Raw genomic sequence first — 23,742 nt, 5'->3', positions numbered from 1 at the left:
GGTAATGGCATTAAACAAATCTGGCCCACTCAATGGGCAGAGCTTGATGGGGAACTGAGTGGCTAGGTCCCCATTAGGGTCTGCCTTACTTTTGATTGGCAGTGCACAACAACGGGTGAATTTTAAAACTGCTATTTAACTAAATAGCGGCAATGGATCCACCCACTTCCATGTGCTGTCAATCAACAACAAGCAAACCTGATGGGGAACTAGCCACTCAGTTCCCCATCAGGCTTCACCCCCGCACTACAAAACTCCTCAGCCATGCGCCTGTCAGTGTGACTATTGCAGTGGCCAGTCAAGAGTACACTGAGGAGGGGTGCCCAGTATAGGCTGGGCTCTAACAGATTCATGTACCTGTCTCTAATAAATACATGAATGGGACACAACACCTGATAATTTCTGGGCAGCAGGCTAACAGAATCCCCTCCCAAGTCTATTTTTACTGCCGAGACATGGATACATGTGCGTTAGCAAGAAATATGCTGGTGGTGGTATAATGCATTATGAGTAAATCATCTGCATTGTATGCACATACTGCAGAACATTTCCTTTTTTTTTCCTTTTATTTAAATAATGCTGGCACAAATTAAAGCAGAGGATTGGAGGATAATTTTTCCATTTTCCAGGTAAATTAACAATGTATTTTTACTGAATGGTAAAAAGGAAGTTGACTGAAAACTTGGCCAACATATTAGCTGGCAGAATTTATGTGCTCAAATCCTGGTAGTAATGTTGTATAAGTACAGGAGGCATCGAAATTGGAATCGGAAATTGTGTCTGAAGTGTTACTTATTTATTCATCTTTAATCAGGATCAAAGTGTAATTTGATGCAGGTGCTTCTTTATAGACAAATGGCTTTCATCCATGCATGTCCCCTTTTTATGTCTATTTTTTTTTTCATTTGTATGCACCATTTTATTTTATTTTTACACACAATACTATACATAATAAAAAGTAAATTTGATTAATTATTGAACAGTGGCTTCTATATTCTGGTCCCAAGCTTAAAAAAAAGAGATACGGAGTTTTGGGTTCCTGGGATTTCTGCAGTTATCTGTAGTCTCTCTTGTTTGGAGAAGGGCCATTGAGGTGTGCATTTTTAAATCTATCCTTAGTACAGCCTCATTCACCAGAAATCATCTGGACTTCATAGATGCCATTTGAGTCTCAATGACTTCAGTTGCACCCATACCTTGCATAGGTCTTCTGAGACTGTAAAATAACCTCTTTTGAATCTGGTGGTGGGGGTGGACCAAAAAATATTGTTCGACCATTACATTGTTCTGCTTTGGGTCGTCTTCTTCATTAAATGAGATGAACCTTAAAATATGCCATCCATTGTATATTACTCAGCATAGCTCTGCTGAATACAGTTTAGTACAGAGCAGAATCCTATTCAGGCTCTTGTACAAGTATGTCTGGGAATACACTGATGATTGTCAAATGTAATTTTGTAGTTAGCAGGAGTATGAAGTGACATCAAATTTAAAAGATAGCACCAGTATCTGCCCTCACCCAAGAAACCTGACCTGTGTGCTTTAAAGGAACAATAATCCTAATTTACAAATTTGCATCTATTAATATTTTAAAATATGTAATTCAAGGAATAGCAGTGGATTGATTGTGAAAATAAGCCTTTTTATACAAAAGTTAAATTCCTATATGTTTATCTAACTGAAAAGCACTGCATTCAGTCCTAATCTTACAATATCTGATAAGGTAGTTATAAGTATTTTAACAAGACAAAACAAAGTTCCCAGGCCTAAAAATGTGATTTTGCTTAAGTACAAGTGTGGATGTTGGAGCTGCTGTTTCTGGGTTTTTCAGAGAAGGAACAGAGCTTAAGGCTGGATTCACACTTTTCTGCTGAGTTGCATTGTGTTTTTTCGAGCATCAAAATGCATTATGTTGCAGCAGCCCACCAAAACATCCTAAAAAATGGACAGGCACAATTTTTCGCAATGCAACGCATCACAATGCATGATAGAACATTACTGTGCATGGTGGTGTGCTGCAACACATGTGCATTAGAGCTGCATTCCATTAGTGTGACAGCATTGCAATGCATGTGCATTTGTGTAGCGGTGTGAACCCAGTCTAAGCCCTGGTTCACATATACCTAGCCTGTGGGCTGCGTTTTGCACTGGCACGAGAGCCCATTCATTTAAATAGACTCCCGTGCCCAGTGACACGCTTAGAAGAAGTCCCTGCACTTCTTCTGAAAACAAGCCACACGGGAACCTCGGTTCCCTGTACGGTTGCGTTTTTCAGTGTGGGCGGCGTGCCATTAGAATTAATGGCACCCGCCCGCGGGTCCGCATTCCTCTGTGTGGGTGCTGTGGCTGCACGGATTTCCGTGCGGATCCACAGCGGCACCACCCGCACATATGTGAACCAGGGCTAAATGCCCCTTAAAATTAGAGTTTGGCTACCAGGTGAGATGTGGACATAGGAATAGAGGATTTGTCCCACCAAAAGCTCTACAAAGCCTCCAAGATCCTGGAACCAGGATGGGTGTTATTAAACTTCTTAGAAATCAAAATGTTTGTTTCCTCCACATCCGTCATAAATCTGGAAACTCCTCACCAAGTGTATGTGAGAAACTTTTGTGCCAAGCGACTGACCCCCCTGGGTTCATAAGGCAGCCACGCGGTTGCTTAGCATGGGACCCGAAAGCTAGTGGAGGTTACTGTAGTAGTGGTGCTTACTACAGTGATTGCCCACTTCCAGCAAGATCTGACAGGTATGGAACATACATACTTACATCGGTCCAAGCGAGACCAATGTAACTATGTACAAATTGCCATACCTGAACTTCATCTTTTAGGCTCCATGCTCACTGGCCTAAAAATGTGCTCCTAGAGGAGTTTAGCGTTTTGCCTGTAAAAGCAACTAATGTTATCCTAGTTGTCCATGCACATTAGGTAGTATAGAGGTGTTTTTGAAGCTTCGTGCTTAAAGGCAGAAAAAACCCTTCTGTTTTGCGTTTTAGAGAGCTTTTTTCTGGATGAAAAAAAATGCTAAACACTCCTAAACTCTGCTAAAAGCTCCTAAATGCTAGTACAAGAAAAACACTCGAAAATAGCTTTTCTTTTCTGCCAAGAACACTGGGATTTTTTTAAGCCAGTGTGCATAGAGCCTAACTGCAGAAGTCCCTCCATCTGAAACTGAGTGAATTTTACAGCAAGTACAAAATCTAAAATTTCAGTTTTGGTTGTAATAACTCCTTGACTAACTTCCTGTTAAATCAGGGGTCCTTGGTGTAACTCTGAAACGAGAAATCATAGGTCCTATATTTCAACTACTAGCAGTTTATCAGTTTGCTTGCTTCTTATGGTCTAACCTTAAATTATAAAAACAATTCTAGCCCCACTATGCCCCTGTAATCTGTTTGTTTGATTCACAAGTGGATTATTGACTTGAAACCTTTCAGATTTATCTTAGAACAAGTTGTTAAAAAATGAACAGCAGATTTTTTAGAGGAAGGTTCATTATGTTTTGCAACTGTGCCATTTTATAATTTGTATGCTTTTGCATGAATATCTTTTTGTGTACTTATCTCTGTCTGCTTTCCCTGAAATGCTTCCTAAGCTTGGTCACTGTGTAAGTACTTTCTGTGTCTTATCTCGGTCTTCCCTTTATTTTGTACTTCTTTGCTGTATTATCTATGTATTTAGCAAGTGCCTCTTTAACATTTCTTACATTTAGCTTTAAATAAGTTTTTGTTGCATTCTTTTTTTTTTTTTTTTTCCCCATTAATTTATTGGCACAGAATTTCCTTTGCCGCATGTTACATACTCAGAGCTGCATAACTGATTTGAGGACTGGCTTTCTCAGTCTATCATTTGAATACAAATGTCTTCCTTTGTGAAGCAGATAGTCATTTATTAGACTTATCAGTGCGTGAATATTCTCCAGTGTACCTGATTTATAGAACATCTCACATTTATGCAGAAAAGGATTGTGCAGCTATCTCTGGTCAGAAAAAGAACAGAGCTCTATGGAAATATTTTTAATGAACTTAGTTAATTACATTAATTTCTTGTCACATTATGCTCATTGACATCTACATCAAAAAAGTACAATTGTGCTTTGTTTTGCTCTGTTTAGAAAAAAAGAAATCGGACGTTTTAAGTTATGGTGCCCATCAAGTGGCTCATGAAGAAACATGCATGTTTTGAGTAGCCTGAGGTTGTTTGTATAAACACATTCTTGGGACATTTATGTCTTCACAGGGCAAAAAGGTCTCCGCTTTAGAATGTGTCTTTCAACTTGGTGATTCTGTCACAGATTTCTGCAATTCTGAATGCAATGCAGGATCTCTTTAGAGCAGACAGTACTTGTTGTTGGGCGCAAGTACACAAGCCCTTGTAGATTTATGTTTAATGAGATATGATATTGATTGGTGTTCCATATGCATTTCAGGCCACATTTATCATGAAGAAAAATGCAAATGTTAAAGCACAATTGATTGCTCAGTGTAAATCTGCTCAATACACTCCAGGTGCATCTAAACAAAAGGGGTAAAGCCTTACAGTCCATTTTCTAAAGAATGCAGCCAAAGCTTGAGTAGAAAAGCCTGTCTGCTGCCAGAATGCTGCAGAGAATATTTGCTCTCTGTGTGAAGACTGTATTCTCTGTGCAGAAGTCTGACACATCCCCTGCTGAGTGAGACCTATTACTCTGCAATCAAAGCTCGTTCTCACTACGGATTTTGGAGCTATAGTCTTGAGCCTACACCTAGTGTTGGTGGTCAGGCTTCTATAGTTGGCTTCTGTGTTCTGCGCCTATAGCAGCCCCCTTTCCCATAAGGCTGGCAGACCTGGTGGAAGTCATTTGCCCCCAGGTCTTATACACAATGCTATATTGCCTGGCCACCATGCCAGGGAAGGCATGCACTAGGTGAATAGGTACTTGTGGTTGGCAGACAGGCAGAGTAGTCCAGTGACAGTCCGGACGAGAAGCAGGCAACGTTCAAAGAGTAGTCTGGGTCCAATCTGTGGTCAAAAGGCAGGCAGAGTACTGAGCATAGTCAAAATCTGGTCCACAGTCATGAACAAGGGAACCCAAACTAGCAGGCAGGGCAGGGCTAAGATGAAGGTCAAGGCAGCTAAACGGGGAGCTTGAAGCAAGCATTTCAAACAGTATCACAAGCATGAGACTTGGCTGACTTAAAACAGGTTTGGTCTCCAACCAGAGGCTGTCTACATCAATCACCCTGCAGGTGGACAGTCAGACAAGAAGAATGCAGCTCAGCCAAAACCAGGATGCTGCAATTAGACCAGCAGCTGTTATGGAACAGGAGCGCTACATGCGCCTAACATATAGGTTTGACTCAAAAGGCATCATGTTGGATCCCTACAGAGACCGCACTGCTTTCACACAGAGAGCAAAGCTCCCCCTCTGCAGTATACTGGCATGGGAGATTCTTTGCTACTAGGGCTATGACTGTTTTCTCAGAAAACCAATTGTAGGAATTTCCAAAAAGAAAATGCACACTCTTGGCTGCAGCAGCATTTCTTGTTTATTACACATTAACAGACAGGGGTCACCTCTTTAAAAAAAAAAAAAAGAAAAATCTCAGCACAACACATGCCAGAGGTGACCCCTACTGCTGTTTAATAGAAAAGTTGCTGCAGCCTGGCATGTGGTGATTTGTTTTCTATTTTGACTGGTTTGCTGGAGTGCAAAAAGTCAGAATGGCACCTGGGGATTTTGCCGTGAAGCCTGTGGTGAGACACTTACCTTGAGCAGTGCACATATCTTCTTGTATATGACTTTGCACATGTTTTGTCTTGATGCGCCTGAACTGTATTTAGCTAACTGAAAGTTCGGGAGCAGCACTGAATGGTAAATACATTTGCTAAGGCTTCCAAGTATCATTTGGCTGTTAAGAAAAAAAAAAAAAAGCCCTTATTTAGAGGATTGTTGTTTTGGATCGTTGCAATAAAAGCATTATTTAATTTAATGTTTCCTTTTAAAGCAGTGTTTACTTTTTGCTTTTCATTTAATTGTTATAATATTACATACATGACAAGCTGTTTAACTGTGATTGATGATAATTATAGCAAAGCAAAGGTGTTTCTTAGCTGCTAAATTTTTATGCAATCATTTCAAGAGAAGATAATTGCTTGTTATTGATGCAAACATTTTTGCACATAAATTATTTTATAAATAATTTAAAACCCCAAGATTTGTGAATCTAACCTGCAGTAAAAGATGGATTTTAATGTCTCAATTGATCATTGCTGAAAACCTCTGGTGGTAGTCTTCAAAACCTGGGACTATCACAGTTTCCACTAGCTTTGGTTATGTTGCTTAAAGGATAAGTGCACCTTTGGAACATGTCACATGTTCCTCCCGTTTTTAGGGTGGAACATGTAACATGTTATAGTCACAGCTGAAACTCCTGCCCCCCCCCCCCCCCCCCGTGACAGGTAGATAGTACGGGGCAGGGGCGGACTGACAACTCATGGGGCCCCCGGGCAATAGGGGATCATGGGGCCCCTGTGCCCTTGCCCAAACTCAAAAAAGCCTATGAAAAAGGTACCAGGGGCATCTCATGGGGCCCCCTACTGACCTCGGGCACTGCCCGAGTTTCCAAATGGTCAGTCCATTCCTGGTACGGGGAGATGTTTCCTATCACATTTGAAAACACACGGCCACATCATTCATTCACGGACTTCTGTGAATGAATGAACTGCAAGTCCCGACAGCCTTAGCTGCTGTGGGCTTGTAGTTTTCAATGAACTACCACAGCGCTGTGGAGCGCTGTGGTGGTTCAGTGAAGCTTGCTGTCAGAATATCTGCTTTCTTATACATCCTGTACAGGCAAGCAGATATTCTGACAGGTCTGCAGGAGCCCTGCATGGCATCAGCGATCTACTGATCGCTGGTGCAATGCTTTCCAGGCTCCTCTGGACAAAAATAATAAATGCACATTTTTTTACAAGCAAAAAAAAATGTACATTTTATTATTTTTGTCCAAAATGTGAACTTATCCTTTAAAGCTGACAAAAGATGGTGGATCTTTGACCTGTAGCATATTATGTTTGATAATATTTTTTTTTTTCTCGGTTTAGTTACATACTTCATATATAACCTGTAGGTCACAAGTAGTACTATAGTTTCTTATTGTATTTGTACCTTGTATTTAGCTAAGATCAGGAGGCGCTCAAGTACTAGAAGGTTGCATAGCAGAGATTCATAACATCACCAGCTTGGATATCTCTGATAACGGTAAGTGAATATTTTTGGATATGAATGCGGTTAGCAAAGTATTATAAATACCCAGAGAAAGCATGACTGTCCAGCCCCACTGCACGGGATAATTATCAAGTTTCCCAGGTTTGGGCTTTAAAATGAAGGTAATATACTGAGTAGCAATGTTTTCCAGTAAACATTTTAATAGTCGTATAGAAAATGAGGAGAACTCGGAGCACAGTGCCTTACTCTGGAAGGATTTACCACCTTTCTGACCAAGCCATTTTTTGCTATGTGACACTAAGCTATTTTAACTGGCAGTTGAGCGGACATGCAACACTCTACCCAAGTGAATTTTATATAATTTTTTCACACAAATGGAGCTTTCTTTTGGTAGCCTTTGATCACCTCTGGGTTTATTTTATAAACAAAACAAGACCAAAAATTAAAAAAAAAACCTATCTTTTCTGTTATAAAACATATCTTATAAAAAAAATCTAATTTCTTCATAAATTGAAGCCAAAATGTATTCTGCTACATGTCTTTTAGTAAAAAAAAAAATCCCAATAGGTGTAAATTATTTAGTTTGTGTGAAAATTATAGTATCCACAAACTGTGGCATAAATATGTGAAAATCTATCACTTTCTGATGTACTGAAGATGATCTAATTTCTTGAGGCCCTTAAAATGTCAGGACAGTAAAAACGCCCCAATACTAATCCTTTTTCGAAAGTAGGTAGTCTAAGGTATTTAGTAAGAAGCATGGTGAGTTTATTGAAGCTGTAAATTTTGTCATAAGATTTTTTTTTTTTTTTTTTTTTTTTTGGGGGGAAAAAAAATAATTTTCCATAATTTTTTTTTCATACATACTGTCACCAGCACAGTACAGTGTTATGATATGACAGTGTGGCAGTGATCAGGAATTTTTATTCAATATTTAAATTATTTTGGTATTTTTTTTTTTTTTTTACATTTTTTTGTTGTGCGATTTCTTTTATTATACTTTCATCAGGAGCAGTTCAATTTTATTTTTAGTAAATTGATTAGCAATGTAATAGGAGTATTCTGCATTCAAATGTAAATATAGCAGTAACCATGCAAAAGATTAAAACTGTGTTGAATAAAGACACTTGGGTTATGTGTCCACTATACCTTTTTAGTAAAAGGTTTACTTAGTAGTCCTCTAAAATAGCATACCAGCACTACAGTCGCTATTACAGCTTAACTAGCTTTTGTAGCTGTAGCCTAATGAGGTGGCTGCTAGAAAGTAGTTTAATCAGTCATTGGTGCAAAATTGTTTTTGTAGCTCTAGTCTTTTATATCATCCCTAAAGTGCCCATGAACATGGAACATCATCTGTAGAGGACAGTTATGTTAAAAAAAAAAAAGTTTTTATATTTTAACTATTTTTGATAGTGTGGAAGGGTTTAAACCCTGTCGGTTTTTATTTTTGCCATCTGTGCTACATTCAAAAGTTTTCCATTTACTTCCCAACCTGTAGATAGAACATGAAGTAAGGACATTTCTCCAAAGTGAGTTAAATCACACAGGAATTGGTGTCCCCATTGGAAGAGTTCCCCTCTATTACTCTTTTGATGGCAGCTCTAAATTTTAGATTTTTCCTAGCTCTTAGTCCAAATGACAGTGGTCACCAGGACAAATAAAGGGGGGGTACTTCCTGAAGTTGGTGTTTAGTAGTCATTTACACTTAAAAAAGTCTAGTTGCTGGTCAGAAGCTTACATTTATTGTATCAGAATATAGGACAAAAAACATTTTTTCCATGAAATAAAGTAATTTTTCTATGACATGCTCACAATGTTCGTGGACTCCTTTTCATAACTGCTCTCGAATGCCAACCTTGTGCTTATTCTTTAATTTATACCCACAATACCATTTTAGTTTCATTTAACCACTTGCCCGCCACCCCATAACAGATGTACTGCTACAGGGCGGCTTCGCTCTGCAAAATCACATAAATATACATGACTTTGCATTTCTGAGTAGGGGGCGCTCATGCATGCCAGCCTTCCAGCGTTGCTATTGGCTCCTGAGGATGTCAATCACTCGGTGATCATGGGCGAAGCTGATAGGGTAGAAATCTGTGTGTAAACAACACAGATCTCTCTCCTGTCAGCATGGATGTGCTGATTTCTATCTCTCTGCACAGCAGAGAGATAAAGAGCAGCTGGCCTTTTTAGTAAAATAGCACACATTACACAAAAATAATCCCTAACACACAGTTAACCCTTTGATCGCCCCAGATGATAGCTCCTTCCTGCCCAGTGTCATTAGTACAGAGTCAGTGCTTTTTATTAGCACTAATCACTGTATTGGTGTCACTGGAGATGTCAGTGGCAGTTTATCTGTTTCCACCCAGTATCAGAATGCCCGCCACAGTCCCGCTATAAGTCGCTGATCGCCACCATTACTAGTATAAATAAATAAAAATTCCAGTATATATACCGCCATTAGTAGACGCTATAACTTTCACATAAACCAATTAATATACACTTAGTGGGATCTTTTTTTTAGAAAAGATATGTAGCAGAATACATTTTGGCCTAAATTTATGGCGATTTATTTTTTAATTGAATATGTTTTATAGCAAAAAGTCAAAAGTATTGTTGTGGTTTTTGTTTTTTCAAAATCTTCAGTCATTTTTTGTTTATAGCACAAAAAATAAAAAATGCAGAGGTGATCAAATACCAACAAAAGAAAGCTCTATTTGTGGGTAAAAAAATGACTTAAATTTAATTTATGTACAGTGTTGCATGACCGCGCAATTGTCAGTTAAAGTAACGCAGTGCCATATTGCAAAAAATGGCCTGGTCAGGAAGGGGGATGAGTCTTCTCGAGGCAAGTGGTTAAAGGGGTCTTCTACTTTTGTTACAAATATAATATAGCATATAAAATTGTCATATAAGCAATTTTGTAATTAAATGTTAATAAAAATTACCTTTCCAATGCAATTTGAAGGTGATGTCATTTGTAAAACTGTAAAAAAAAAATCCATGCAATATGGAAATCCAGGAGGCAGTGTACACAGTTAGTGTACAAAACTCCCCAAGAAATGTTATTTTCTCCTCGTGTATTTGGTTTACTGATATACAAGTAAACTTTTTGGCATCCCCCTGGAATAGGAATTTCATTTTTGGTTAGGTACCCCCTAGGGGTTAATTGCTTCTAAAGGATTCAGAAACTGCAACTTTCCTCAAAGAAACACTCCAGTTAAGCAGGTGGTTATAATAAACCAGAGGGGACTGTATTTTTCTCAACAAATTAGAGTTGCACTTTGATAGGCAAGGTACAATGTTCCTTCATTTTATTGGTTTGGCGCATAGTTGAGTGCAGCTCCGCTTGTTTTCACAAAAAGGGAAATGATTGGGGAGTAAATCTGGTTTCACTGTCAGTTTTTAATTGCATTTAGGATCATTTTCCTATTTTCCCATCATATTGTCTATCAAGTAAACCTCCGTGCAACAAGTAGCTTTCCAAAATGAATAATCTGATCGCCACTGTGTGTTCAGTCTATGTCTTTTTCAGTACAAAACCATTTTCTAAAGAGTAAACAATCCATTCTCGGATATAGGCTTGTTGAAAAGCATGCTGAAATACAATTTCTAAGTAAAATGTTGCTGCGGTACCAACCATCTCTTACCTTTCTGCTATTATTTTGATGGAACACTTATCTATTTTTCACAGGTTTGGAGTCTGATCTTTCAACTTTGGTAGTGTGGCTTAGTAAAAACCGATCTATAAGACACCTGGCACTTGGAAAGAATTTTAACAACATGAAATCCAAGTAAGTTTTTCTCTGTATTTCTTGCTATATACAACTGCAGTACTCTATATTTTTCCACAAAATCAGTCTGTCTTTTTTGCTTCTGTAGAAATCTAACCCCTGTTCTGGATAATTTGGTACATATGATACAAGATGAAGAATCGGTGAGTAATGCTTCTTGACCTTCTGTCAAATTAATCCAAATGATCAAGCAAGGATGTTTGTGTGTGGGCTGCAACAGACAGACTGACTGAATGACCAGCCTTGGAGGAAACCGCTATGGGACCATAGATGGCAGGCTGATCTGCCAAACATGCAAAGAATGAAGAAACAAACTCACCAAATTGGATTAATATAGGCCACAGCCTGGTTTATTGGTTTAAATCGTCTTTATAAGATCAATTTTATCAAAACCATAACTTTAACCAAATACTCAAATTTCATTAACAACTCATCCCAGCCACTAAGACTCGAGCCAATCAAGCATTTAGATTACCCATCTTCTTATGTGTCACCTTTGATATACAAACCAAAGGGACCCACCACATAAACCGGCTGTGACAAGCGAAGGGGTGGGAGGGGAGCTCCTCGCGATGGTCACACTGTGGCAACTGGCAAGAGACCTTTGTGACAGTCCCTTTAGAGGCCCCAGGGCTTTCTAGAAATTTCTGGGAGATAGATGACCTTAATCGACCTATCCCTAATGACCCCTGATATTCTAGCAATGTCTGAGACCATGTGACCTTAATTAGTCTATTAACCCCCATTAAAATCAATTAAATGGGGCTTAAACTGCCACTGCCATGGCCTTTGAGGTAAAGGGGGGCTAAAAACGCTACCCTCTTTCTTTCCTTACATTCTTGTGCTGAATGTTAACGCAAATTTCCCAAGAAAAGGCCAGCTCTAAAGATGTCTTCTAGTAATCCACCATCTCTCCTTCAGAAAATATTTAAGGCTGTGTAATCTCATGGTGCATGTTTATGCTGAGATTTTTCAGACAAAATGTTTTTTACCTATGTCTGCACCTCTGACTACTCTCTAAAGTCTTTGGTCAACTTTAGTTATAGACGACAACGATTATCACTAAAACTGCAAGCCTTATTTGATATGACATGCTAATTGCAGTGACCTGTAAAATCCAGTCTGTGATAGTATATTGATCTGAGCAGTGAAAGGTAAAATATGGTTGCTATTGCTTACTACATTATGAACACCCTCATTGCTTTTTATATTGCCCTACTAAATAAATCTGTTAAGATTGATATTCTCATTTGACAACACCCACACTTAACCTGTGTAAACTGTATGTAACTATAAAAAGTGAGCTCAGAAAACATACATAGCAGAGATTTTATATGTATAAATACAAATGAGCAGTGGGTGGATAGATTGGGAAGGCATACAGAAGTGCAAAAAAGATGCTGGACCCCAAACAAGTTGATCCTGCAAGAAATAGGGGGCAGTCCTTTCACAAAGTACAAATCTGTTTTTTAAAGCGGTAGTAAACCGTGGCTGTTCCAAAACAATAATCCCATCTCATACTAGCACATTATGAAGTACTTACCTTAGAACAAAACCCTCCAGTGGTGTGCTGTCATCGCTGACAGGGCTTTTATCTTCCCCCAGTCTTCCTTCTGGGTTCACTAGCTCCGGTCCTTTGAATGGCTGAGCCGCGATGATGTGACTTTCGGTGCATGCGCACGGGAGTCATGTTTTATGACACAGAGCTCGGAAGGGTTGGCACTTCAGAGTGCATTTGATCATGACGTTACCGGCTGCATCTAGTGTGAATATCTCCTAAACATCACAAGTTTAGGAGATATTCACTGTACCTACGGGTAAGCCTTATTATAGACTTACGTGTAGGTACATGTTCTAAAGTGGACTTTACTACCACATTAACCTCTTCCCGTCCGGTCCATGCTGATAAACGAGTGGACGTTTCTAAACGCCCTCCTTCCCACCCACCCTTGCATCCATTGCCTGTGTGCGCTCCCTGGGAGCCCGCTGTGTCTTCCGGACACAGCGGAACACAATCTGCTGTACGGGACCTCTGTGTGAGGTCCCGATTCATGTGATCTCTGATTGATCAATCAGTGATCACATGAATAGTAGTAAACAAGATGTCACTACCTGACATTATTGCTTACTACGCGTGAAATCTGTGAATGATCACAGAGGTCACATGGTACAAGGCTATTCACAACGGCCTTGTACCATGTGACAAGCTGTGACCAATCACAGTTCACGCAGTATTTCTCAATGGCTGCACGAATGCAGCCAGAGGGAAGGAGAAATTATTGCTTTTGCAGCTTTTACGGGTGTAAAAGCAATCAGTGTGCAAAAAGAAAAAAAAATCTTCATCACCCCCCGCAAGCAGTACAGTGTCACTATGGTGACACTGTACTTCTAGGGTGACAGTATGTTAAAAAAACATAAATAATATAAAAAAATAAAATAAAACCGTAAAAAATGTTTTTAAAGAATTACAATTTTTGGTTTTAAACTAATTCAGGTTTTTTTTTTACTAAAAGATAGCTGAATACATTTTTGCCAAGATTTATTTGCAAAATTTTATAAGAAAAACACGTTTTTGTCAAAATTTGTGGACTTTTTCATTTATATAGCAAAAAAATAAAAATCCCAGTGGTGAATAAATACCACCAAAATAAAGTTTTATCTGTCTGAAATAAATGCTAAAAAATTCATATGGGTACAGTGTTGCGTGACTGCTCAATTGTCATTCAAAGTGTGATAGCACTGGAAGATGAAAATTGGCCTGGACAGGAAGGAGGTGAAAGTGTCCGGACTTGAAGTGGTTAAGCGGTAGTAAACCACAGAAAAATAAAATCAGGCCCCTGGGTAGCACCGCATACTAGCACATTATGACGCACTTATCTGAAAATTAAGCCCTCCGGCGGTGCACTGTCACCTCTTTAGGAGCATCTTCTGTTTGAATGGCCAAGCTGCGATGACATCACTCCTGCGCATGCGTGTGGAAGTCACGGTATGGGCCAGTCTATTCAGAGCTCAGTGTGCATGTGTGGGTGACATCACCGGCTGCTGCTAAAGTAAATATCTCCTAAACTGCGCACGTTTAGGAGATATTTACTGTACTTACAGGTAAGCCTTTTTATAGGCTTACCTATTGGTAAAAATTAACCTCCTGACTTTACTACCACTTTAATAGGGAGAATTAGCATACATTGTATGGGTTCTGGGATATAAGACAGATGGAAGTATTTTCTATGGTAACCAAACCAGTGCTGCTTTATTTATTTTTTTAACCTGCACATGATGACAGATGGAATGTTACCATTTACTGCCTATTTTTTATGAATCATGCCCGCTGTTGTCTGAAGCACATAGGCTGAGTACAGGGTGATTCCTCCATCGCAGGCTTTGAGCTCCATGGAGTTATAAGAGGTTTGGAAATTTCACTCTTCCAAGAAGCTGATGTCAGAATAATTCCTGCAACAATAGCATCAGTGTTTTGAGTTCTCTGGGAAATTTGTTTTTTCTTGGACTGAAATTCTACTCCTATTAGCATATTTCTAAAGTAAATGCAACATGTAAGAATAACCTGCTGGAGAGTTTAAATATGCAAGAGAACCTCTGTTAAAATGCTGACTTTCCCTGCAGAGAGGGCTGTGCATTTTTACAGCTTCCTCCAGTTTTCTCAAAGCTTTCTCTTTCATCTGGTAATATCCTTTTTATTCACGCTCCTAATGTGTGTCTTCAGTGTTACTTTTCATCATGGAGAGAATGCCTCTGGCTCATTCGCTATTAGATTCACATTTGCTTTATTTTCTTTTTTCTTTTATTTTTTGAGGTCAGTACTTTTCCAGTGTTTAATGCTTGACTGTACGTGAGTTTTTGTTCCGCTCTCCGAACACTCATGCCATGAAATCTTTCAAATTATATAATATTATAGTCTATAAATATTCTGCCAAATTTATTTTTGACTTGTCTTGTCAAATTTGAAATGTTTACATACAGTATGATTTTGACTGTATATATCTCCCAAAGCAGTATTTAACATTTACTAGAAGTCAAGGATCTTCCAAAGAATCAGACATAGATTGCAAAATGCCCCATGCAAAGAAATATTTTTTGTCCCCTTGGATGCTTTTCTCTGTTGCACCACTTGCTGATTGCTCCTTTACCATGGTTAATCAATAAATAATCAGAAATCCTCCTGCGCTGTAAATGGTGAAAAACCAACATTAAGCTGCCAACACTCCCCTGCTGATACCTAGTACAGTGTAAACTCCATAAATAAAATAGTGTGGCGCTCAAAATAAATAGATAAAAAAATGACTAAATATACAAATATGTAACAAAATAAATAAATGAATATATAAACATGAAGATATAAATATGTGACCAATTCATATAGTGTAATCCATAAAATACTCCCCAAAAAAATAACATAAGATAAATATCAATCCATAATAGATGTCACCTGATGGACTGTGTTTCCCATTGATTGTTCAGAAGTTCGAATAAATGTTTTTTGCACCTGCTTTGGCACTTTAGCACTTTTTCACTTTGTATAGGGTGCAATAACACTTGGTCACTAAATATATTATTTGTCTATATATAAGTATGATTCTGATCATTTATCTTAGACACTAGATTTGTTATATTTTTGATTACTTGAGATATATATGATACACAGACATCTATTATGGATTGATATTTATCTTATGTTTTTTTTTTGGGGAGTATTTTATGGATTACACTATATGAATTGGTCACATATTTATATCTTCATGTTTATATATTCATTTATTTATTTTTTTATATATTTGTATATTTATTTAGTCATTTTTTTATCTATTTATTTTGAGCGCCACACTATTTTATGTCCTTTACCATGGTGCCACCAAATTAGAATTGCAGTATGTTGTATCTGCAAGCTTAGCGATCAGATTTGTCTGTGTTCTCCACCATTTGCTACCCCATTCACACCAGCTATGACCTATCTGGCATCACCAAAATCATTGATAATATTTATTTCTATTTATTGCCAGCACCAGCAAATCCACAGCAAAGCACTTACCTTTTAGAATAATAATAATGACTTTAATTGTAAGATTAAAAAGAGAAGAAGGAAAGAGACTGGCTCATAGGAAAGCAGAAATTAAAGAAAAAAATGTTTTACAATACCATTTGAATAGTTTTTGTGTACTTGTCATGAGAAAGAATGGCAAAGGCTTGGGGCTCCTTTCACAACAGTATGCGCCTGAAAGAAAATAATATGCAAAATAAAATCTGAATGCTTTACTGAGAAACCTAAATGTTAGATTTAGAAAATATAAGCCAAAGAAATGGTAATATTTTTATTTGTGTTTATATCAGAGGGTTTGTTAATTTGCTAATTTTTTTCTCCTTTTTTTTGTTTAACCACTTGCCCTCCTGAGAATTTACCCCCCTTCCTGACCAGGCCATTTTTTGTGTTATGAAGCTGCATTACTTTAACTGACAATTGTGCAGTCATGCAATGCTGCACACAAATTAAATTTACATCCTTTTTTTCCCACAAATTCAGCTTTCTTTTGGTGGTAGTTGATCGCATGTGTGTATTTTTCATTTTTTGCGCTATAAAAAAAAGACCGACAATTTTGAGAAATAAAAATATTTTTTACTTTTTGCTATTAAACATGTCCAGTAAAAAAATTTAAAAAATCAAATTGTCATAAAGTTAGACCAAAATGTATTCTGCTACATGTCTTTGCTAAAAAAAAATCCCAATACATGTAAATTAGTTTATGTGAAAGCTGTAGCATTTACAAATGGCAGTATATACAGGTGAAACTAAAAAAATTAGAATATCGTGCAAAAGTTCATTTATTTCAGTAATGCAACTTAAAAGGTGAAACTAATATATGAGATAGACTCATTACATGCAAAGCAAGATAGTTCAAGCCGTGATTTGTCATAATTGTGATGATTATGGCTTACAGTTAATGAAATCCCAAATCCACAATCTCAGAAAATTAGAATATTGTGAAAAGGTGCAATATTCTCAGCTCAAAGTGTCCCACTCTAATCAGCTAATTAAGCCATAACACCTGCAAAGGGTTCCTGAGCCTTTAAATAGTCTCTCAGTCTGGTTCAGTAGGAATCACAATCATGGGAAAGACTGCTGACCTGACAGTTGTACAGAAAACCATCATTGACACCCTCCATAAGGAGGGAAAGCCTCAAAAGGTAATTGCAAAAGAAGTTGGATGTTCCCAAAGTGCTGTATCAAAACACATTAATAGAAAGTTATGTGGAAGGGAAAAGTGTGGAAGGAAAAGGTGCACAAGCAGCAGGGATGACCGCAGCCTGGAGAGGATTGGCCATTCAAAGGTGTTGGGGACTTTCACAAGGAGTGGACTGAGGCTGGAGTCAGTGCATCAAGAGCCACCACACACAGACGGATCCTGGACGTGGGCTTCAAATGTCGTATTCCTCTTGTCAAGCCGCTCCTGAACAACAAACAACGTCAGAAGCGTTTTACCTGGGCTAAAGAAAAACAGACCTGGTCTGTTGCTCAGTGGTCCAAAGTCCTCTTTTCTGATGAGAGCAACTTTTGCATCTCATTTGGAAACCAAGGACCCAGAGTATAGAGGAAGAATGGAGAGGCACACACTGCAAGATGCTTGAAGTCCAGTGTGAAGTTTCCACAGTCTGTGTTGATTTGGGGAGCCATGTCATCTGCTGGTGTTGGTCCACTGTGCTTCATTAAGTCCAGGGTCAACACATCTGTCTACCAGGAGATTTTGGAGCACTTCATGCTTCCTTCCGCAGACAAGCTTTATGGGGATGCTGACTTCATTTTCCAGCAGGAATTGGCACCTGCCCACACTGCCAAAAGCATCAATACCTGGTTCAATGACCGTGGGATTACTGTGCTTGATTGGCCAGCAAACTCGCCTGACCTGAACCCCATAAAGAATCTATTGGACGTTGCCAAGAGAAAGATGAGAGACATGAGACCAAACAATGCAGAAGAGCTGAAGGCCGCTATTGAAGCATCCTGGTCTTCCATAACACCTCAGCAGTGCCACAGGCTGATAGCTTCCATGCCACAACACATTGAGGCAGTAATTGCTGCAAAAGGGGCCCAAACCAAGTACTGCGTACATATGCATGCTTATACTTTTCAGAGGTCTGATATTGTTCTATGTACAATCCTTGTTTTATTGATTGCATGTAATCTAATTTTCTGAGTTTGTGGATTTGGGGTTTTCATGAGCTGTAAGCCATAATCATCACAATTATGACAAATCACGGCTTGAACTATCTTGCTTTGCATGTAATGAGTCTATCTCATATATTCGTTTCACCTTTTAAGTTGCATTACTGAAATAAATGAACTTTTGCACGATATTCTAATTTTCGAGTTTCACCTGTATACTGGGATTTTTTGTTGTTGTTTTCTTACTAGTAATGGCGGTGATCAGCGTCTTATAGTGGGATTGCGATGGGCATTCTGACACTGGGGGGAACTGACTAGGTGTCACTGACATCCCCAGTGACACCAATACAGTGATCAGTGCTAAAAAAAAAAAGCACTGACACTGTACTAATGGCACTGGGCAGGAAGGGGTTAACATGAGGGACGATCAAAGGATTAACTGTGTGCTGGGTGTGTTTTACTATGGGGCGGTGTCTGTGTGCTTCACTGTAAGCATACTGCTTTGGATGGCTGTGCTGTGCACAGCCATACAAAGCAGTGTGCCCAAGCTGACAGGGAGGAGAACTGTTAGTAAACAAAACAGTTCTCCTCCCCATCGGATATCCTCGGTAATTACCAGGCGGTGGTGAGTAATCACCAGCTGGGACCCGGTGAATGACAGCCGCTGCTGCAAATGGCGTGGGTAGGGCACGTGCGTGGCTCGTGCACGCCCCCTACCCAAAAATGCAAAATCACGTATATATACGTGGTTTTGAGCACCCGTGCCTCCCTGTAGCAGTATTTCTGCTATAGGGCAGTCGGGAAGCAGTTAATCGCGTGTCATCTAAAATTATATATTTCTAACTAAAGATAATTTACTAGGCTGCATACATATTGCAAGTCGAATAAGTTTGAGTTTTCAATTAAATACTTATTGTTAGAAACACACCGGCCGAAAATAGCTGCCGATAGGAAAAATTTAACTGATACAGGTGCCGATACAGGAGACTGTGTGTACTGCAGATGTGAGGGGGGGGATTGCTGAGAAAGGCAGGACAGGAGCAGTGTATACAATGACTGGCTGTCACTATATGTCCGTGCCGGTTTTTAAATGTAATTATTGGCTTTTTTTTTTTTCTTCACTATAGCTCACAGAATTAGCAGTCACTTTCCCCCCAGCTAAAAGAAACATTTCCTTTTAGTTTATTTCCCCAAGTTAACAGAAACAAAAAATCTTCCTTTTAGTTTATTTCTCGAGATAAAAGAAACAAAGTTTCCTTTAACTACGGGGAAAGTGACAGCTAATTCTGTGAGCTATAGTGAAGAAAAAAAAGCCAGCAATTGCATTTCAAAACCAGCACTGACCTATAGTGACAGTCAATGAGGCAGCCTCTCTGTATACACTGCTCCCTCACTGTATACACTGCTCCCCTCCTTGCACACACTGCCCCCCACACTCTCCCCTGCAGAGAGGAGCTGTCACTCATATGCTATCACATAGGGGACTATTGGTCCCCTATGTGATAGCAATAAAATCATAAGTTAAAAAAAATATATATATATATACATGAAAGTAGAAAAAAATGCAAAAACAAATTGGAGCCTCCCCACCCCCACATACACAGACATTTAGGGTTCTGTTTTCAGCCACATGCTAAATTTTCGGCACCAGAATTTTCATTTCGGTGCACCACTACTTCTTGTAATGGATATCAGTGTTTTTACTCAAGATTCACCCAACTTCCACCCAAAATGTACACTTTTTAAATAAATCTCTTGTAAAAATGTGTAATTCGGAAAATCTTAGGTAAAATAATTAATTTTATAAACCAACCTTAAGTATATCATTTAAAACTCGAATTTATTAGACATGCAATGTATATTCAGCCTGTGATGTTCTCTGCAGTTGTTCACATTTAATGATACCTGCAGTCAACATTCCTCTGTGATATAGCTTGTTTAATAATTATTTTGTGTCTTCTAAATGAAGTAACAGCAGTGTTCCTGATAGTATGATGATGAGATCTTGGAGCTGGAAGGGTTGTTTGATTGCTATTGAAATTCATCATGACACCTCCATAAAGTGTGGTGTAAACTCCATGCATGAGGTTACTGTTACCTAATGCAGACGAGCGAATAGTTTCATTTGATTCAATTTGTGTATAGAACTGTTAATTAAAGCCCAACTACCAGCAAAATATTTTAGAAGAAAAGACTAAAAAAGGGTTAGAGGTTCTGTCAGGCTTGCCAACTTTTTGTTGGGGAGACTTCCTTTTACTACTCATCAGGACTGTACTCTCTGCATTTTTAGTAGGGTAGGAATGCTGTAGAAAGTCTTGCAATATTTTTTATTGTCAGTGCTTTTTTTTGTTATCTGTTAAAGCAGGTGTCATGAGCGAACAAGTAATAGAAAATCTCCACAGTGAGGTAACCATACATAGAATGAATTGTCTCTCGAACCGACTCATGGCATGTGTGTGGCCTCAGCCAGCGCTGCACTGGCCATGTCCCTTATGTGTTTTCCCCACCCACTGGGGGTCGGTTTGAGTGGCTTCTCATCCTTTGCGTGTCTACACTTCTGAATTAGTGCTCCCATCTTCTGAATGCTGGTGGGGAAATTCTTGATTCTCCTGCTTTGAGTGGCACTACAAGCTTAACATGATCACAATGAGGTAACCATGATAGAGATGTTAACTCTTTTCCACTCTAACCCAAACTAAAAAAAGATAATTTAGCTGGTGCTAGACTTTAAGGCCCACTTCACAGTATGAGCTGCATTAGCGCAATGCTTTAATGTGTGTTAAGGTGCGTTGCATTGACAAACTGTTTATTTTGAATGGGCTGGCAGTACACGGTCACGCACAACTAATTGGACATTCAGCTTATTTTCCACAGTGCAATGCAGGACATATACTATGTACAGTAACTAATTGCAATTTAAAAAGTCACTATGTAATTGTGTAACGGTGATTGAGCCATATTGTCCTGTCATTGTAAGAAGGCTGGTAGCAGGTATAGCTCTCCTCAGTGAGTTGTTTTGTAATCTATGTAGTATGGTGATCCTGCTGCTCAGGTCAGCTATAGAATGAGCTGGAGATAACTGCTTATTTTTGGGGGGGTCTCGCCACTTGCAAGTGGTAAATTATAAAATATATTTTTTTGCTGATTTTCAAGTCCTTTTAATGTACTGTTATACTGAAGATTTCTTTCTTGGTCATGCAAATACAAGGTATATCGATGATACGTTGTAATGTTATAGCTTTTTATTAATTCTTGTTTAAGCATGACACTGAAATGTGAAGTGTGCCTGAATACTAGATGACAAGTAAAATAATGTATTCTCTTTGCAGCCCCTGCAGTCATTGTCACTGGCAGACTCTAAGCTAAAGACAGATGTGACAATCATTATAAATGCTCTTGGTAGTAATACATCATTGACCAAAGTAGACATCAGCGGGAATGGCATGGGAGACATGGGAGCTAAGATGCTGGCTAAAGCTTTGCAGATCAACACGAAGCTTAGGTGAGTTCTGATCTTTCCTTGTGTTCCATTTGGTTTTTATATTATTAATAGGTCTGTTGAAAATGGCATGATGTGTTTGCCTAGTCATTGGAATTTCTACTTTTTTCTGCTTGTACCCTCAACATTTAAAGCTGAACTCCAGGCAGATATAAAAAAAAACATTTAATTCAGTTATGTATTTAAAAAAAGTAATTCAATGTAAATAAGTACCATAACCTATCTATGTGTTAGCTTCCTGTAATACATTGTACAGGAATTAGCAGGACTCTGACAGGGAATGGGAGTTCCAGCACTGAGACATAATGATTGTGTGGTGAAGGTCTTTCACTGTCCAGTCAGTAGGCCTGGTGCAGATCATTGACTAAAACTATATTTGTTAACAATAGTGTAGGAAGTGAGAAAGTGGAGCAACGACCGGGTAGCACTATCTGGAATGAGCGTTTGGACCACAAGTCTGGCTGAACAAAACTACAACCTTTTGGTAGATGTAACATTTCAGATATAGGATATATGTATTTCAACTACTGTGTGTGCATGTATATGTGTGTGTATATATATATTCTATTATATCATTTTATTTATATATACACACACACTGCTCAGCATAAATGACTAACCCCCTCTTTGAAGAGATTTTCATCAATAACTCAATGAACACAAGAACAATTTCCACAGGTTTGACAAAACTGAGTTTTATATGTTTATCTCATTACATGAAAGTAAGCTTAATAATATAACTTTGAATTACAAAACCTTCCATTTTACTCAAATTAGTTGATGCAAAAAATGAATACACCCCACAACAAAAACTATTTTGGATGACCTCCATGATTTGTAAGGACAGGACCAAGTCTTCTAGGCATTGAATGAATATGGAATATTGCAACATCTATCTTTTTCCATTCTTCAAGGACGACCTCTTTTAGAGCCTGAATGCTGGATGGAGAGTGATACTCTCTTCGGAATTCCCCATAGGTGTTCAGTTGGGTTCAGATCAGGAGACATATTTGGCCACTGAATCACTTTCACCCTTTTCTTCTTCAGAAATGCAGCAGTGACTTTAGATGTGTGTATTGGATCATTGCCATGTTGGAAAAGTGCATGACGACCAAGGGCACGGAGTGATGGTAGTAGCTTCTCTTTCAATATAGAGTAGTACATCTCTGAATTCATGATACCATCAATAAAATGCAGCTTCCTGACACCAGCAGCACTCATGCAGCCCCACACAAGGACACTGCCACCACCATGTTTCAATGTAGTACCATGCATTTTTCTTTGTACTCATCACCTTTTGCAACGCCATACAGTTTTGAAGTCATCATTTCCAAAAACATTTATCCTGCTCTCATCACTCCAGAGTAGAGTCCCAGTAGTCTTCTTCTTTTTCAGCATGGGCCCTGGCAAATTCTAGGCAGGCTTTTTTGTGCATGGGATTTAGGAGAGGTTTCCTTCATGGACAATGCCCATGCATTCCATTCCTCAGCAGTGTATTCCGTATTGTAACAGAGGAAACAATCGCCCCTGTTTGGCTTTCTACTTCTTTAGCTAGCTGCAGTGAACTTACACAGCGATTTTCTTCAACCCTTCTCATCAAAAGAAGCTCCTGTCAAGGTGTAAACTTCCATGGATGGCCTGGACGTCTCTGTGAGATGGTTGCAGTTCCATCTTTAAGTTTTTGTATCACTTTTGCTACAGTATTCTGACTGATATGTAAAGCTTTGCTGATCTTCTTGTAGCCTTCACCTTTCTTGTGTAAAGAAATTATTTTCTTTCTCAGGCCTTGTGACATTTCTCTTCCATGTGGTGCCTTTGCTAACAGCATGAAATGGGAAGGCGTTTTCTTTAAGTAACACCTTTTTTATAATCAACTGTCTGCTGGACACCTGTTTAATGAATAATTAGACTAATTTGTAGTTGAATTCTTATGCTGAATAGTTGAAGGTAAATCTAAAGGAAATTGGACAGAAAATGGTAAGAAAATTGTATAGTGTATGGCCAGCCTTAGACTTTCATTGAGGTATATTCATTTTTGCAATATGGCCTTGAATGAATTTGT

At 38.7% G+C, this 23,742-nt stretch overlaps 1 protein-coding gene across 2 annotated transcripts in view; it reads left to right on the top strand.

The window, feature by feature from the left end:
- CARMIL1 (capping protein regulator and myosin 1 linker 1) overlaps positions 1-23,742 on the top strand; it is a 401,711-nt gene that overhangs the window by 240,392 nt on the left and 137,577 nt on the right. For both annotated transcript variants that reach the window (XM_089682230.1, XM_089682229.1), the window contains exons 18-21: positions 7,162-7,243; positions 10,911-11,010; positions 11,099-11,153; positions 21,511-21,683. In XM_089682230.1, the coding sequence (XP_089538356.1) occupies positions 7,162-7,243; positions 10,911-11,010; positions 11,099-11,153; positions 21,511-21,683 (410 nt within the window). The remainder of the gene's footprint in view (positions 1-7,161; positions 7,244-10,910; positions 11,011-11,098; positions 11,154-21,510; positions 21,684-23,742) is intronic.

This window comes from Staurois parvus, unplaced genomic scaffold, assembly GCF_062004578.1.
Source record: "Staurois parvus isolate SC_StPar_1 unplaced genomic scaffold, SC_StPar_1.0 ptg000287l, whole genome shotgun sequence".
NCBI classification, from domain to species: domain Eukaryota; kingdom Metazoa; phylum Chordata; class Amphibia; order Anura; family Ranidae; genus Staurois; species Staurois parvus.
Note: the sequence above shows the minus strand (reverse complement) of the source record. Positions and strands in the feature narration are given on the sequence as shown.